General features: G+C 39.6%; 1 protein-coding gene across 5 annotated transcripts in view; it reads right to left on the bottom strand.

Moving 5' to 3' along the window:
- rgs3a (regulator of G protein signaling 3a) overlaps nt 1–17,131 on the bottom strand; it is a 148,115-nt gene that overhangs the window by 93,504 nt on the left and 37,480 nt on the right. For 2 of the 5 annotated variants that reach the window (XM_039779981.1, XM_039779984.1), the window contains 6 exons: nt 8,878–8,959; nt 7,901–8,006; nt 6,704–7,208; nt 4,762–4,801; nt 3,098–3,438; nt 1,394–1,471 (listed from right to left, as the gene is read on the bottom strand). In XM_039779981.1, the coding sequence (XP_039635915.1) occupies nt 1,394–1,471; nt 3,098–3,438; nt 4,762–4,801; nt 6,704–7,208; nt 7,901–8,006; nt 8,878–8,959 (1,152 nt within the window). Of the gene's footprint in view, nt 1–1,393; nt 1,472–1,719; nt 1,744–3,097; nt 3,439–4,761; nt 4,802–6,703; nt 7,209–7,900; nt 8,007–8,877; nt 8,960–11,946; nt 12,816–17,131 lie in introns of those variants that run through there. The other 3 variants (XM_039779983.1, XM_039779982.1, XM_039779985.1) reach the window with 3 other exon arrangements.

Below are 17,131 nucleotides of genomic sequence, written 5' to 3'. Positions count from 1 at the left end.
CTTTTCTCTTTCCAAATACACATAGACTTTGTTAACATGTTTCTTCTGAAAAAACATAACAATCACATGTCAGACAGGATTCCTTCATTTGAAACACTGATTCCTATAACCTCCAATTTCAGAAACATATCCACCTGTCATTCACCTAGAGTTATCATTTTAAAAGTTTTTGCAGGCTGTTGCATCTTCAGTTGTGATTAATTACTCTGCCAAAACATAAAAACCTACCTTTATCAAGGTACTGCAAATATTTGTAAAGTAAATACCAGTAGATAAGGTGGCTGAGAGTAGCTAATGTTATTCAAGATTAAGTCATCTTTTCTAAGTGAACTTGGCTCACAGACAATGTATTCATTATTATCATTAATCAGGTAAGATTACATCACTGGAGCAGGTTCTGGTGTACAGCACTTAATAGTTTCTTTGAAGAATAACTTTTTACATGTTCAACCCTACAATAAAACATTCCTGCAACCTGCAACACTGAAGTACTTGTTACAGAATACAAATCTATAGAGAAGCATCACTTTTGATACAAATGTATTACATATTTCCCACATTTACTTGTAACAGATACATTTATATATTGCAGAATATCATCGTAAGGTGAGCTTAATATGTTGTAAAAGGATAATTAAAATTACTGTAAGAGCTAGTTTCTTTTGATATTTAAAACATAATTTATCTGTCAGTCAGATCTTTGGCACTCTATCACACTATCAATTATTCATTTTCCTCGACTCCTGTGGGTCTGATCCGTCAGAGCAGTTACAAATTCTTCAGAGATGTTCAGACATCTCCTCTTCCATTCCTCCTCCTCTATTCTTGTTCTCCCTTTCCATATGCATATATAACTCGAAAACACACACACGTTTTGACTTAAGATGTGTATTGGGGCAATGGACTGTCACTTCCAGTTTGGCCAAAAAAAAACAAAGCACATAACTGGTTGTGACAAACCAACAAAATGTTTACCACTAGTCTGTTTGTCTCCTGCAATCTTTAGAGGCTGGAGAGGAGAGGGCCTCAATATTTCTGTATCAATCAAATTATAAAATTCTTTGAAAGAGGAGAGAGAAAATAGCGTTTCCTCTTTCCTCCGATCAACAAGATCCAATGCTGCGTCTTCAAAGTGCCATTGGGTTATCTTCAAATTAGTTTTAAATCATATCATGCATAAAGTTTTGGGATGTTCTATGGTCAACAACTAAAATTCCTGTGCAGAATAGTAAACTGAAGTAAGAGCTACAGGACTGAGCTTTTTACACCAAGCAAACATGCTCACAGAAGTTTTTAATATATATTGAAATGACTATCCATGCATATTCTCACATACAAGACAAAGATATACACAAGTTAATGTTAACATCATTAACACACTGATGCCGCTTACCTTGAGAGAGTGGTGCTTGCTCTCATGCAGGATCATCTCCTCAGATAGGATGAGAGCTCGGCTGCACAGGTCAAGAGGCTGAACAACAAAATATTGAACAGACAGATTAGGAAACAGATTATGGACATCATTTTGAGGCTCATTTAATAATAATTGACATCTTTAATCAGAGATTTATCAATGACCACAAGCACATATTACTTGCATTATTACCCTTAGCCTCATTGTCAAAATTAATGAATATACGTTAAGCTTTTCTCAAGATAAAAATCAAGGGTTATATTGTTTGTTACAGATTAGTAGAATTAAATACAAGGTTGCAGTACCAAATCCATTTTTGCTCCCAAATCCAAACGATCTGCTAAACAGTAAGCCTTCTTTCTACTGTGGGAAACACAACTGAAACTGATTGTATAAAGACAGAAAGCTAGCTGCAACTGTGAGGCGATACGTGTGGTCTGAGGATGACAAAACACTGACACTTAAAATGAACCAGTATGGCAACGTGGGAGGAGGAGACTTCCTCTCAAGTCCTGGGTGAGCCAATTCAATATGCATGTGTAACATTTGCCTACTGTGTGAAGTAGGGTCAGGGTTGCATGTTTCTGTATGAATTAAGTACCACCACAGTCTCTGCAAGTGTAAATGGCTTGAAGGCCCCAAGATACCATCAATATTTTAAATATTGCAGTAGGTGCAAGTATTATATAACAACTATATTATCCCACAATGGTCTTCTTTGGTTATTTAATCACATTTTCCACACAATATTCATTTTACATGTAACAACTGTGTACTGCATGTACATACCGGTATGCAAAAATGAGACCATTTTATTTTGCAGTGACTCATGACTCATAACTTGCCTCTGCTTCCTAATTTGGACTATTCCCCCTTTATAAAAATACAAACAGCATTTCCGATTATCATATCATGAAGAATGTATATGTAATACATATTTTTCTGCACAGCTTAATTTACAGATCATCAAGAACATCAATAAAACCTACAAAATACTCAAAACAAGCCCTTTCATTTGATCAATACAGTTCCTCATTTTGTTGTACTGTTTCTAAAAAATATGTTAGGTAAATAACCACAAACTGTTGCGTGCTGTAGCCTAAATACAGAAACTCGACAGAAAATATGATCTAAAATGTGTAATAGAGCCTTTAATGTGTGACTTGAAATATAAAAAATGCTCAAACAGAAAGGTCAATGTATTTGACTGCAAACGTCAAATGCCTACTTCCTTTTGACCCAAATATGCTGGGGAAAACCAGCATATCTAGAATGATACCATCTGTTGCACCATTGTAACTGGATTCCCCTGTTTTACCAGTGAAGACTGGTTTTCAGAGCATGATGGCGAACTAGTGGTCTTAGATGCATACCACATAAAGGCTACAGTACGTCAGCCATTAATGTCCGGCCCGGCCTTCCCATGTCATCCCCCTCTCACTCCTTACATATCCCGTCTGTCTTTTTAGAATAAAATGTATGTAATGTAAACAATTTAGTTTGACATTTTGGGAGATACGCTTATTCGTCGTTTTTTGCCAGGGGTTAGATGAGAAGATTGATACCACTCTTATGTCTGTCCGTTCAATATGAAACTACAGCCAAGAGACAGTTAGCTTAGCTTAGCATAAACCTTGGAACAGAGGGAAATAGCTAGTCTGACTCTGTCCAAAATTGTCTTACCTGAACAAAGATGGGGAAGATAAGGATCTTGGGTGCCACTTTGACATATCCGTAGTTGCCATGTGGAGTGTGTGAGCGGACAATGGTACAGTTCTGGTAATTAGCAAAGTTGGAATTCTGCTGTTGGTAGTTGGGTACACCAATGTTAGTGGAGGTGGATGCCGTCTTTGTTGTCTTGGAGTTGTTAGACCGGCGCAGGAAGCCAGTACGGCTGGAGAGACCCCCACCACCTCCTCCACCACCACCACCACCACCACTACTCATACCTCCAGAAAAAGCACCCCCACCACCACCCTGATGCTGTGAACCAGAGGCCTGCCGTGTGGGGTATAACCTGGCAGCTGTGGAAGAAGAAGAAGAAGAAGGTGAAGCAGGTCTGGGTAAAGACAGAGATTACATAGAATGTCTAGAGCTACTTGTGGAGTGTCAGTAATAGAGCTGGGCGATATGGAGAAAATCAAATATCACAATATTTTTGACCAAACACCTCAATATCAATACCGCAACGATATTGTAGTGTTCACTATTGGTGCTTTCACAAAATATTTACTCAATTAGATTTTTGATAAATAATCATCAGTAATGTGGATATTATGTCTAAGTTGGTAAAGGCAAATAATACAACAGTTACAACAGTCTGGTAAGTTCAGAAAAGTACATCACTTTACTGTAATGCAGCCTTTAAAACCAGGAAAAGACAACACTTATGCCATATTACGATATCCAAAATCTAAGACGATATATAGCCTCATATCACAATATCGATTTAATATACATTTTTTCCCCAGCTCTAGTCAGTAATCCTCACAGAGATAACACAGAGATCACATAGAGACACAGAGATCTTAAATAGTTAGACATTTTGGGAAACGCGCTCATTTGTTTTCTTGCAGAGTTAGATGAGGAGATAGATACCACTCTCATATCTGTATGCTAATATGAAGATGGAGCCAGGAGATGTTAAGCTTAGTTTAGCATAAATACTGCAAACAAACTTAGCCTGCTGGCTTTGTGGAACGGTAACATAATCTACCTACCAACACCTCTGCAGCTCATTTATTAACATGTTACATGTTGTTTGTCTAATCCGTACAAAAAGTAGAGTGAAAAACTGTGGTTTTACTTTGACTATAGCTGGTCCACTGCTGGCTTGCCATGAAAAAGTCAGAGACCTCACCATGGGGTAGCTCCAACTGCTTTTATGCTACATGTGTTGCTAAAAAAACATGAGTGTTAAAGTAAAATCTTTGGGTTTTGTATGTTTGCCTGATAGTGCGCCACAGTGGATACATATTTGATATTTTCAGCTGTTATAATGGCCAGGTTCCAGAAAAAACAACACACAGTTGCATAAAACGGGTGATAATTGAGTGTCCTAACAAAGCAGTAATTTAGGAGAAAAGGTTTTACACTGTGAGCATCAAAATTATTTAACATTCACTATATTTCTAAGGTCAGTTTAATTTGAGCCTATTTCTATTGTCAAGTGGATTTAAATCGTATTCACTGAAAATAACAATAACCTTTAATGTGTAGTCAAAAATGAACATAACACTGGTCTCAAAAAGCCAACGTAAACAAAGGCTTTCAGCAAAAATCCCTAACATAGTTCACTGTGGCTTTTGACAAAATGCTGTACGAGTATGAACATGTAAATGTCTTACCTAATGTTCCCTGGTTGTCTTGGTAAACAGGCCTCAAGATCTGAAAGCAGAATAATATTAAATTACATTAATATTAAATAGGCTCGTTTCAGCATAATGAAAAGTGACATCTAAACTAGCCTAGTCTGGAATAAAGCCAAAGTACATATTAAAACAATGACATGAGATAAAGTATGTCTCTCAGTATGTTTATTACTGAATTGATATGTCAGTATATTAATATTCCTTAATACAATTCTGATCCTAACTTTCTATGATGTGATATCTGGGTAGGAAAGGTTGCCTGTATATCCTCTTTCTGGGTTGCTATGCCACAGGTTTGTGTTCAGGGACCAAGCTGGACATAATCATGTGTAGTTTCGTACATGACATTGCATTTAGTGTCTAGGACCCAGCTGAACCCATTTGAAATGTGCTGGACTCAGGCAGTAATGGTTTCTACGTGTCATAACAAATTACTATCAAATGAGGGAGTAAAGATAGAAAGCTGCCACCACATCACGTTGTTCAGAATAATACAGTAGGTGAGCTACGAGCAGTGAAGACACAACGTGTTTAAAACATATAATTAGCTTGCTTTTCTGCCAGCTTCTCATGATAATTATTTCTGTAGTGTGGGATTTCCAAGCTCTTTGTTTGCGAACTAGAGTATTGTGTCGGTGTGATATGTCACCAACATGACCCATTTCCACAGGGCTTTCAGTATATTTAGCCTGTGATGGCCACCACAAAGTCTCACCAAATCCCTGCCTCCTCTTTTGTTAGGAATATAAGTGGTGGCTGTTTGAAGGGGAATGTTTGTTCATCATGTTGGCATGTACCTCTAATCTTTTTCCAGACCACTGTACACTCTTTCACTTTTATTTCTGTTTTTCCTTCTAAAAACTTATATATCAGACTGCTCACTACAACCCCTTTGGACATGTTTAACCTAAAAAGCATTTACAAATGAAGATGGACACTACATGAGGCACACACAGACACACAAACATAATACACACACAACTCCAAGTTACAGACATACACTAAGGAAGATATTGGGAAATAAGACACTTTAACTATTAACTCTACATATGACAACAAAAGGATTTAGTTGGTTAGAATGTTTTTGGAGCCAACTATTTTAGACACTGTAGACTAAACCTAGATTGTAATCAATAACAGACAGGTCTTGAATAAACACATCTTGCATCTTTTGGTTCAACAAGTTTGTTAGCCTGAGGTGGTTAATGGGTTAGTATCGTATTAGTATCGTTAGCTGAGGAATTCAGTTCAGTCTTTTTGATTTAATGAGTTTGCTTTATTTTGTTGTTTTTTATGATCAAAGCCTTTCCCTCATTTACATGGCGTCACTGGATGAAAAGTACATGCTATATAAAATGTCATATACATGTCATACTGTGCATGTACGTGCATAATATACTGAAACTGCATATTGTTAAATGGACCATTAATGGAATATGTGAATTTTCCTCAGGTTCTATATTTGTAGAACTATCTCTCTTTCTTAAATGCCAGAGCTATTTATTTTTTAAATGCATTATCCATGGCACTCAGATTATTTATTTATTCTGTATGATATCTGTGGGATAAATTATGTCAGATACATATTAATTGTTTTCCTATTATGAACTGTGCTTAATTGGTAGAATGTAATGAAAGAAATATTCCCAAACCTTCACATAGTACAGGCATACAGTATATTATTTACAGCTACATATTATATTGAATGTTATTGTCTGCTCTTGCTTTTCAGTCTGTTACCCCATCTCTACATTACACTGACCTTTATGAAGTGCATGCAGTGTGTTCAGAACATGTCTTAAAGCACAAATCAGTGAGACGGCAGTAACCCAAATGGCCCAGACATACTGTATATACAGTCCTTCTATCTATCAGCACCAGGGAGGAAAGGTAAGGAGACATATCTAGGATGAGCCACCATATGACCGTGGTGAGGATGGGGAGGACGAAGAAGATGATGAAGATGCAGTCCACCACCAGTCTGCGGTACCTGGCTTCCAGGGTTGATGGGGGCCAGGATGATGTAGTTGTCCCCGTTGGATGCCTTCACCCTGGTCCCTTTCAGTGTGGCAGTGTGAGGGTGGTGGAGGTGTCGCGGTTTCCCATCTAGCTCCTCGGCTGACCCTCCCTGGGCCCCCCAGCCCAGGGTACCTGCGCCTACGCCACTGCTATTTCCAGCTTCGGAGCCGTTGACCAGCAGCCTGCGGGTGGCGCTGGCACGGTGGTGGGCTGGGAGAGGCGGCACAGCTGGAGGGGTTTTGCTAGTTCCAACATCTGGTGCACGCCTGCGAGTGGGGGGTGAGGGGGCATCATAGTTTGAGGTGGACGGCTTGTAGGAGGGCCGATGGATGAGGCCCTCAAAATTAGGCTTAGCTGAAGGGCCTGTGCGCCACACCACCAGTATGATTTCATTGGCGCTGTTTCTACAATGAGAAAGAAAGATAAAGAGTTTAAATTGTAAGTACTGCAAATCGGTCAATCAACTGTACATGTTTCTGTAAATCATCATGATCAATCATTTCAAGTAGAATTCAAAACTTTGTATAGTATGCAGACATTTTAATTACTGTATGTGCACATCTATAATATATGAATTTAATAAAATCAAAAGTACAGAGAGAATTCTATGTAAATGTATTATCTTATTTAAAATTAAATGAATTATTAAAGTATATTTAGAAAAACTCTACAAGGAAAGAAAAGGGTATCAAAGGATATCAAACTAACCCAAATGATGTTGTTGATTCCTGATAAATCACTGACATCACAACATCAGATCCTACTGATTGTAAGTCGCTTTGGCTAAAAGAGTCAGCTGACTGTATGCAATGTAATGTAATTTCCACCTCATCTCACTGTAAACTGAATTTGTATTGCCTACAAGCAATCTCAACCTTTGAACTGAATGATCCTTATACAACACAGGTCTTGTTTAGGCCCTCATGCATAACAGAAATTCTCAGGTTGCTGTTGTCAGGCTGTATGTCAATCACGATACCAAAATTAACTCCTAAAACAAATCATTCCATATCACTGGTCCTGAGTCCTGAATAAGCCTACGAAAAGGATTCTGTGTAAATCAGCCCAAAATCCTCTGGTGTGTTGGACTCATTACCTGATAGCATGTGCTAAGTCCACACATTTCCATTGCTCCACTGGCTGACCATTTAGCTGCAGGAGAGTGTCCAACTGCTGCAGACCTGCCTGATCCGCAGGACCCCCTGCCAGAGTGAAGAGTCAGAAAAAGTTCAGATCATTATACACTCTTAACTGCCATTCATGCTATCTAGGGCTTAAGCTCCTTTGTGTATTAATCTTCTTCCTTTAGTATCGGGGGTACAGAACGGAAAAAGACCGAACAGATGAAACAATAAAATAATAATCTGACAGTAAGATGCTCTGTTGTTTTTATGAAGGGAAATTCAGTTGGCATTCCCTTTCATCTCTCCGCAGGGACGGTAACGATCAGTTTGAGATTCAACGTCTTGTTCAAAGACATGGCAGCAGGGTGGACGCCTGCCAACAGACAGGCTCCCTATTAATGTAACACCCTGCTGATGTTAACTGCAACCAGGGGAAAAAAATCAGCCACAGATGACTTTCATGAAACTTTCATGAGATGCTAAACTCAGGTCAATCAATGTGAAATGAAAGCAAACTTAACAGTAATATAAGCAATTACCAAATTGTTTACATAGTCTACTGTTTTCAAATTGGAATACAGGGTTAAACCTGCTTTGGCAGCATAATATACTTAATAGGTCATATAATAGTGTGCAGTCTTAAGCTAAGTTCATGTCATACATACTATTAAAACTACATAGCTACTGTTGGAAGTCCTGAGAGTGAAAATTAATTATAATCCAATCTACTTTGGTAAAGTAACTTTGTTTATGTATGTATGTCTAAATGTATGATTTGGGGTGTTGGTAATAGAATGAGAAAGCTTCCGAATTGCAATAAGAAATGCTAAATAAAATTCATGAGATTTTTTCGTCTTTAGTCATTTAAGGCCAGAAGACAAAATTAAACAGAAACCTCTCAATCGAAAGCGCAGTTTCATTCACAAAGACATTTGCATGCAAAACTCGCCTGGATCAACAGCCTGCACCCTCACAGGGGAATCCGAGCAGATTGTGAAGCCAAATCCATCCTTTCCTCGGAGGATGGTCACCTGCGAGACAGACACACACACACACACACACACACACACACACACACACACACAAACAAACACACAGACATGTTATGATAGGAAGAAAGGACCTCTCTCTCCCCCACTACCTGAGAAACCAAAAGTAGCATGCTGGCAAAATAATCAACTTCCTTCCTAAAGGACGATTAAGTGGATTTGTATTCTGCTTCTACTTCCTATTAAAACTGTCTTGACAGCAGTTTTCCGGTGAACCCAATTAGCTGCGTTAGTGGGAAAAACAACTCCAAGAGATGCGTTCTTTGTTGGGGAATATAGTGAATTTACTGAAAGCACACTGCCTACTTATTCAGACCTATACTTTGTAATAGTGTACAAAACCATACACATTTCACAACTATGTACAAGTTTTTTTGTCATGGACACAATCATCATTAATTTAAACCAACAGAAAAACTAGACGTGTGTGTGTGTGTGTGTGTGTGTGTGTGTGTGTGTGTGTGTGTGTGTGTGTGTGTGTGTGTGTGTGTGTGTGTGTGTGTGTGTGTGTGTGTGTGTGTGTGTGTGTGTGTGTGTGTAAACAGTTCTGCTTCTCTTAGTACAAGTTTATATTCCATTGTCAGAATGTTTTCTTAATATAAGTAAACACAGGATAGTAAAGATTTTAAAGTGCCAAATCTTCCTCCAAATGTTGGTGACTAGTGCACCCCATATAGGGCAACGCGGGAATAGATCTTAAATCTACACACACACACACACACACACACACACACACACACACACACACACACACACACACACACACACACACACACACAAACTGCTGGCTATTTCCCATTGTTTCTCTTTCTCTTTAACCCTGCATCACCAAATATTAAGTACCTGTGCCCGAAAAGTCTGAGCCAAAGTCAACAAAGTTCCATCCAAAACATTTCACTTTCCATGTTATCTGCTGACAACCAGGGTCCCAAAACACACACCACCCCCATCCCCCAATTTCTCTTTCATTTCTCTAGCAGATTTATTTATGCTGCTAAATTACAGTCTACCCATGAGTAAGATGCAACGACTTGTAGAAAAACGGTGATTATTCAGGGGCCTGAAGCTTGTGATGACCCTAAAATGTCGGGTAGGATTGTAGTTTTTTAAAGTCCAATGATTTTATGTGCCCTGTGTCATACTGTTTGGGGCCAAAATTCCTTTACCATATTTCTCTACCCTTCAGTCCCTCAAATTTCTTTCTGTTTGACTCTCTCCAAACTGACACTGCTGAAAAAATAATTGTCACGCTACAGAGAAAGACAGCTGACTTTGTTAGCTGCTGTATAAAAGAGATTAGGATTGTCACTCGTTTTTGTTCTCATGTACCCTCCTTGACGTGTCTGAAACTTGATTAACATGTTATACAGTATATATCTGTATAGTCGTACTGTATATAACCTAGTCATCATCAAGCCTGGCTATGACAATAGAGAAAGGAATGGAGAGATATACAGAAACATTTGAAAATTAGAACCTGACTGAAGGGGAAGAAAGATGAAAACAGGGATAGAAAAGATAGAATAAATAGTGGTAAATAGGGCAGTGGGACGTGACTCAGAGCAGATGACAAAGACAAATAGAAGAACAGATGGTATGACAAAAAAAAATTCACTGGAATTAAGGAAGACAAACAACAAACAGTCACAAATATTGAGATGAGCTTGAGATTTAATATGTGAGAGAAAATATTAAAGACGCAAAGACAGTGACTCAAAATTAACAGAAGTGAAAGAGACATTGATCTATCACGCCTCATCCATCTCGTGTCTACGTATTTATCTATGTCTGTGTTTTTAACAAAATCTGTTTCAGACATTGTGTCCTTTTTAGGGGAACTCTCAGAGCTGCCTAATTTGAACCAATTCATCCAAACTCCAGAGCCTTTACACTGTTAATTAAATTTGTAAGCATAGTTGAGTCCAACCACTTGGACTCCTCTGGTCTGCCAGGGAGAGGCAGTCCCATGGCCCTTTTCCACTTCTAAATGAAAGCAGAGGGGTTATTTTCAAACTTGAAGAGAAAGGAGAAGACTAGCCTGGGAATAATGCAAGAAATCAGTATGAATGTTCTTTTAAGTGAGTATTTGTTTTCTACAGTGCATCAATCACAATATGTATTACTGAAAATGAATGAATATAAATTAATAGGAAAAGTTCCCTGCAGCCAGTCTCTGATGATGAGAGTACATGTCGTGTCTGCTTTCCACACACACACACACACACACACACACACACACACACACACACACACACACACACACACACACGACTAAATTGTCATGCTGTATTTTTGTCATGTAAGCCCAATCTTCATTTTGTTATCCTTTTGAAAATATACACACATGTTGTATGTTTATATTCTTTTCCACCCCAGTCAATTACATTATATTCTGTTTAATTTTATTGGCTTTCCTTAATGTTCTAATGTGCAATTCAGATGTACATAAAGTGGCTTATGTAAGGAGAGTGGCATCAGTTCATATCATAGCAAATATGCTTCTCCTTTCCTCCACTCCTGCTATCCTTCTCTGTGGATGTGTATAATAAATAATGTAAAAGCCAGAAAGCTTGTTCTCCCCTCTCAAGAAACACACATCCCTTACAGCCAATTATTCCTTTCCGGATATTTTGGACATGCAGTTGAAAGTGCATTTTCTTAAGTACAGTAATGGCAAAATATCAGGGTTTGATAGTGTGCAGACAAATATATTACCACATCAATGTTTTGCATACTGCTTTTGTTTTAGACAGTTCAACAGCTGGCAATAGTGTTGTGGCTGAATAAATTATGGAATTTAATTCTTCTTTTGCAAATTAATTATGAAAGCCCTGATCAGAGATTGTAACGGTCAAACTTGTCTTTCATTATCCCAGTTTCTCGTTCACAATCATAGGTTGATGCTGTACACCAGATACAGCCCCCTCTCTTCCTCCCTCCGCTCCCTTTACTCTGTAACACAGACACACCTGAGGCAGCCTACATCCGATGCAGAGGTGGCACAGCCCGTGGATAGTGTGCATCACACCTCCACTACCTCCTCTTCCTCCTTCTCCTCCAGCGTTCAAGTCTGCAGCCAGCACACACACACTGCGACGGTGACATTCCACCTGGCTGGCCCCTCTGCAGCCCGAGTATCTCCACAGCTTCCTCTGTGCGGCTGAGTGTGTTCTCCTGGGGCTGTGCTCCGATGGCTGGGTGGACTTAAGTGTGTTATGAATCATCTCAACAGTGACAGCTGCCCAAAGAGTGGCTGGTGGGGGCTTTATTCTTGCAGTGTTCAAAATTTCCAGTTTCCAGGTGACAGTCCAGTTGAGTTGTGACTCTAGATAATAATATTGTGCCTCACCTTGCTGGAAAAAAGACAGGAATCTGTCAAGTGTAACAAAAATGTGTCCTTGGAGACTTTTTTCAGCCAAATTGGCCCCTTACCGCAAATTAGTCTAGATTCAATTTTCTTGTTAACAGTCCTTTCTGTAAAATTGGGGTCACTCTGCCACTGACCTCCAGCTGCACTGTTATCCATCCAAGGTTCCTTAATAACGACTCCAGTCATTAATGCACATTCCTGTGTGCATGTGTTTATGAGTCTGTACCTGTCATTTCATCCACAACTTCATGTCTTCCTCTTGGCTCTTTTAAAAACTTCAGTTCAATCAGTCTTTCCTTCAACTTTTCTTCGCTCTCTTCTCTTCTTGCATTGGTTCTATCCCGTAACACACTGTCCAGCTTCTTGCTCTGTGGCGTGAACTGCAGCAGTCGCAGTAGCCCCTGAGATCAGCTGTGTGAGAGTGTGGGGCGGCGTCATGTAGGCGAGACTGGCGCTGGCTCGGCCTGCTCAGGCCACACTGTAGCTCCTGGCAGGGGCGCTCATGGGAACTCTTCAACAGCAGAAGAATAGGAGGAAGTGGCTCCCACCACCACCTCCCCCCACACACACACACACATACTCATGCACACCCCCCCCATGCACTTACGCATACCTCGCCACCCCGCAGCCAGGACAGCTTTGTGTGTCTGCCCCCGATAAGGCTAGTTTGCTTCCTGAGTCCACACTATGAAGCTGTGAGAGGTGCTATAGCTCTCAGTCTTTTGCAAATATACACTGTAGTGACTAATATAGGTGGCAAGAGTGAGACAGGGAGAAAAGGAAGGATTTTTATAGGAGTGGTTGGGCAGGTCTGACTACAAACTTATAAAAGTGGACTTCAACTCTAGACCATAATGGCACTGTACACGGAAATGTTTCTGATTGCTTACGACTTGGGTCTAGTTTTAAATGACCACATTTCCCAACAAAAGAGAATGACAGCAGCATTGTTTTGGAACATACTTAACTCACACATGCCTCAATCAGTGTTCACACCTCATCAGAATCTTTCCACCTTCGCTCCCACACTGCAATATCCATCCAGACATTATGCATGTTTGTTATGTTTTCAACTTCCATATTTCCTCTGCTTTTCCTTTCAGCTGCTCCTTTTCCCCCCCAACCACACGGTACGGAAATTCACAGGTCTGCAACCTCTGACAACCTCCCCTACTCTTCCAGTTATCCAAACATTACTTTTATTTTGTTTTCAATATCCATATGCCTGGGAAAATCGGCAAAAAGTAACAACAAACACTTCAGCAGCAGTACATTAAAGGCCTGTTAAATTACAGCTAAAACAGTGGCCAGTCTAACCCCTAGCAACCTCATTAATTCCCAGCTTGCCTCTTCCTTTTTAGCATTTGGATGTCTGGCTCATGAAATGAAACATGGACAGAGAAGTGACAGAGAAAGAGAGGGGTGAAAGAGGAGTGATGCTGCACTAGTCTTTACAATGCTATTAAAGTGGCAGAAAAGGCCGTTGTCTTAAGATCCCTTCACGCCAGTAGTAATGGCAGCTTTTCCCTGTTTGCCTTTTCAAAAGGGCGAGGGTTACCCGTCAAGCACACAAAAAACACTTTCTCTCTCTTTCATGCTGCACTGTTCACCTCTAAAAAGGCAGAAGGACGGATTAGAGGGAGAGAAGAAAGGGAGAGAAGAAAGCATGTCTTAGGGAGAGGAGTGAAAGAAGAGTTTGAAAAGCTTGTCTAAGAGCCAGACAAGGCCAATCTGGTGTTTAGTAGTGTGGGATCTCTCTCTCTCTCTCTCTCTCTCTCTGTTGCTCTCCCTCTGTCTCTCTCTCTCTCTCATTCTGACCTGAATAGACAGCTATCAAAGGAAGAGGCATCTTCCAAAACAGTATGGGTCTAAGGCCAAGTTCAAGGTCACAGCCAAGGTTGTACTTAAAATCCAAACTGTGGAAGCTCAGCATATGAGTTTAAAATGACAAGATTTTGAAGGTGACACTGTGCATATTATGAGACAGTGAGATGACTACAGACCTAACAGAGCGCGCCATGGCTTTAACCTTCTACAAATTCAAATTAAGTTTAGCATAAATCTATGAGTCAAATCAATTAAATTGCAAAATGCACAGTTTAATGCACTTCGAAGTACTTTACATGTCAATGACAAACTAATGAGACTAATGAGAGACTAGAAATATAAACAGTAAAACAGTGTGAGACTAATGCGCAGAAATTGTCAAAATCTAAGACTCTACAAAGCGGCTCTAGCAGGATCATTTAGGCAAAGTAAAGCTTTGAACTAACTGATAATGTCAGCATGCTAACATGCTCACAAAGACAATGCTAACATCTGCTGAACACTGTAAATATATCGGCTTGCATGTTCATCATATTAGTTTAGCAAGTTAGCAGGCTAACATTTGCTAATTAGAACTGAAGACCAACCTAGGCTGACCAGAAAGTCATTAGTTTGGCAGGTATTTGTTCTTGTTAGAAATGTTAGAAATTTGAACTTATGAGGGCGCTAGATAAACAGTCAAGGGATCACTAATCAAGTGGTTATACTTTATCCTTAGTGATATATGGGGAAATATCTGGAAATGAGATGAAGACTTTAACAAATGCTGAGTACAATGAGTTCAGACTAATGCAGCTTTATTCATACAACAAACAAACTTTCATAAAAGGGAGAATAGCTGACATGCACCAAATGTATATGCCAAGATTTCTCTCCTAGAAAGGAAGATAACCATGTGTACACACTCCTATGAGCATGTACCCATAGTGTCTCTACGAACATCAAAATAACTCCTCCTTTATACTTTTTGTCCTCACACAATCCAAGCTATCTATTTCTGTGGAACAGTTCCTTTCAAACTACACCTTTTATGGCAGATGCTCCTAATAGATTCACACATTCCAATCTATTCCTGTGGGTGAAGGTTGTCCCCAGACTAACCTTCTTGTGTAGTACCCTACATACAAGATATGCAATACACTTGAAACATGTATGCTGAAATATCCAACCTATCAATCCTCCCTTTTTTATCCTAGCTGAGATACAGTACTACAATGTGATATGCAACAATATGAACCCATGAAATACATTTTGAATGATGATTATCCCAAACACATCAATTACATGAAACATTATCAATGCTAATCATGGCAGAGGCGAAAACCTGGTGGCTGTTTCTTTACCAGGAGAAAATTGCTCTGCGATCCCCTCATTAAAATGCTGAATCTTTGCAGTGATCACATTGTTCTTTGTCATGATAGCATGGTTCTAAACTCATCCCTCATCTTTTCTTACATGTTCTTAAAGTGCCCATATTATGAAAAAATCACTTTTTCTGGGATTTGGGGTGTTCTTGTGTGCCTCTGGTGCTTCCACACACATACAAACTTTGAAAAAAATCCATCCATGCTGTTTTGAGTGAGATACAGTTTCTGAATGTGTCCTGCTTTCAGTCTCCTAGTGAACTGTTCAAAATCGGCTCGGACTGTGACATCACAGTCCGAAATGAGCTGGCTAACCATAACCGTTAGCTCGTTAGCATGCTAACCGTTAGCATTAGCATGCTAACGATAATGCTAACACTAGCATGCTACGTCGTTCTCAATAGCAAAGCACTGCTACAACACACACAAGTTCACCCTAATCTACAAAAGAACTACTTACATGTGCGCCCTCATTTTGAAGTCTCCCAGCTAATCCTGCCTTGTAACTGACCAAAGTTGGAGAAACAGGCTTTCTTTTACTGTCTCTAGAGTTAGCTAGCTGACATGCTCTACATCTGAGCTACTGAGCATGTGCGAGTGCAATCAAAGATAGTACAGAAGAAGAAGATGAAAAGAGGTCTCACTCTGTAGCTAAAACAGAAACCAGGTGAAAAGAGGATCTGCAGCAGTGAGAGAGAGCTGTGCAGTACAACAACAATATGGTATTTTTTGAAAATTAAACCATGTAAACCTATTCTGGTAAAACCTTAAAATACAGTTATGAACCTGAAAATGAGCATAATATGGGCGCTTTAACTCATTTACATTGAATTTCTCATGAATATCTTTTAATCCACTTGCACTTGATGTTGAAATACCAGACAGTGACGAAGACGTAGACCTGTGTCTCTGTCGATTAAAATGAGTGTAAATGTACATGATTATCCTTCTAATAGTTACAGTAACACCGCCCCTGCTTATGCAAAATAGTGACATTCAAATCAGATCAAAACCTTTATGTATATTACAAAATATGTTGATCCATCATTGGGCTGTAATGAACTGATTTCCGTTCGCATACGTCTGTATCTAATCTCAAGACCATCCATCCAAATAGTTATGTAGTAGTGTATGTAACATTTTATTCCGAACCACAAATGTTAACCTCATGACGGTGCTTGAGGAAAAGTCAGGGTATTATCAAAGTTATTAGGATTCATCCAAAAATGTATGGCAAGTTGTTGAGATGTTCAGGACCGCAGATCAACCAGCCAACATACCAACATTGCCATCTATAGGTATATAAAGGTATTTAAAAGCCTCTAATTTACCAAATCATACACACTATGGGCCCTATCTCGCACAGCGGACTTTTCCCTCCACAGACACAGGTCGGTAAATTAGGGAATGAACTTGCGCTCCCGGGGGCGGTTCAGCGAAAAGAGCAGGCGTGTTCAGGCGCAAACGTTCCCTGGTGCTATTTTGCAGTTTCAGAAAACAATTCCGCCACAGACCAGGAAAAACCTAGTCTAAAGTCAGTGGCACTAGTCTTAAAGTAATGGTTCGGAGTAATTTCACCCTAGGATCCTTTGC

This window comes from Perca fluviatilis, chromosome 17 (assembly GCF_010015445.1).
Source record: "Perca fluviatilis chromosome 17, GENO_Pfluv_1.0, whole genome shotgun sequence".
In the NCBI taxonomy this organism is placed as follows: domain Eukaryota; kingdom Metazoa; phylum Chordata; class Actinopteri; order Perciformes; family Percidae; genus Perca; species Perca fluviatilis.
Note: the sequence above shows the minus strand (reverse complement) of the source record. Positions and strands in the feature narration are given on the sequence as shown.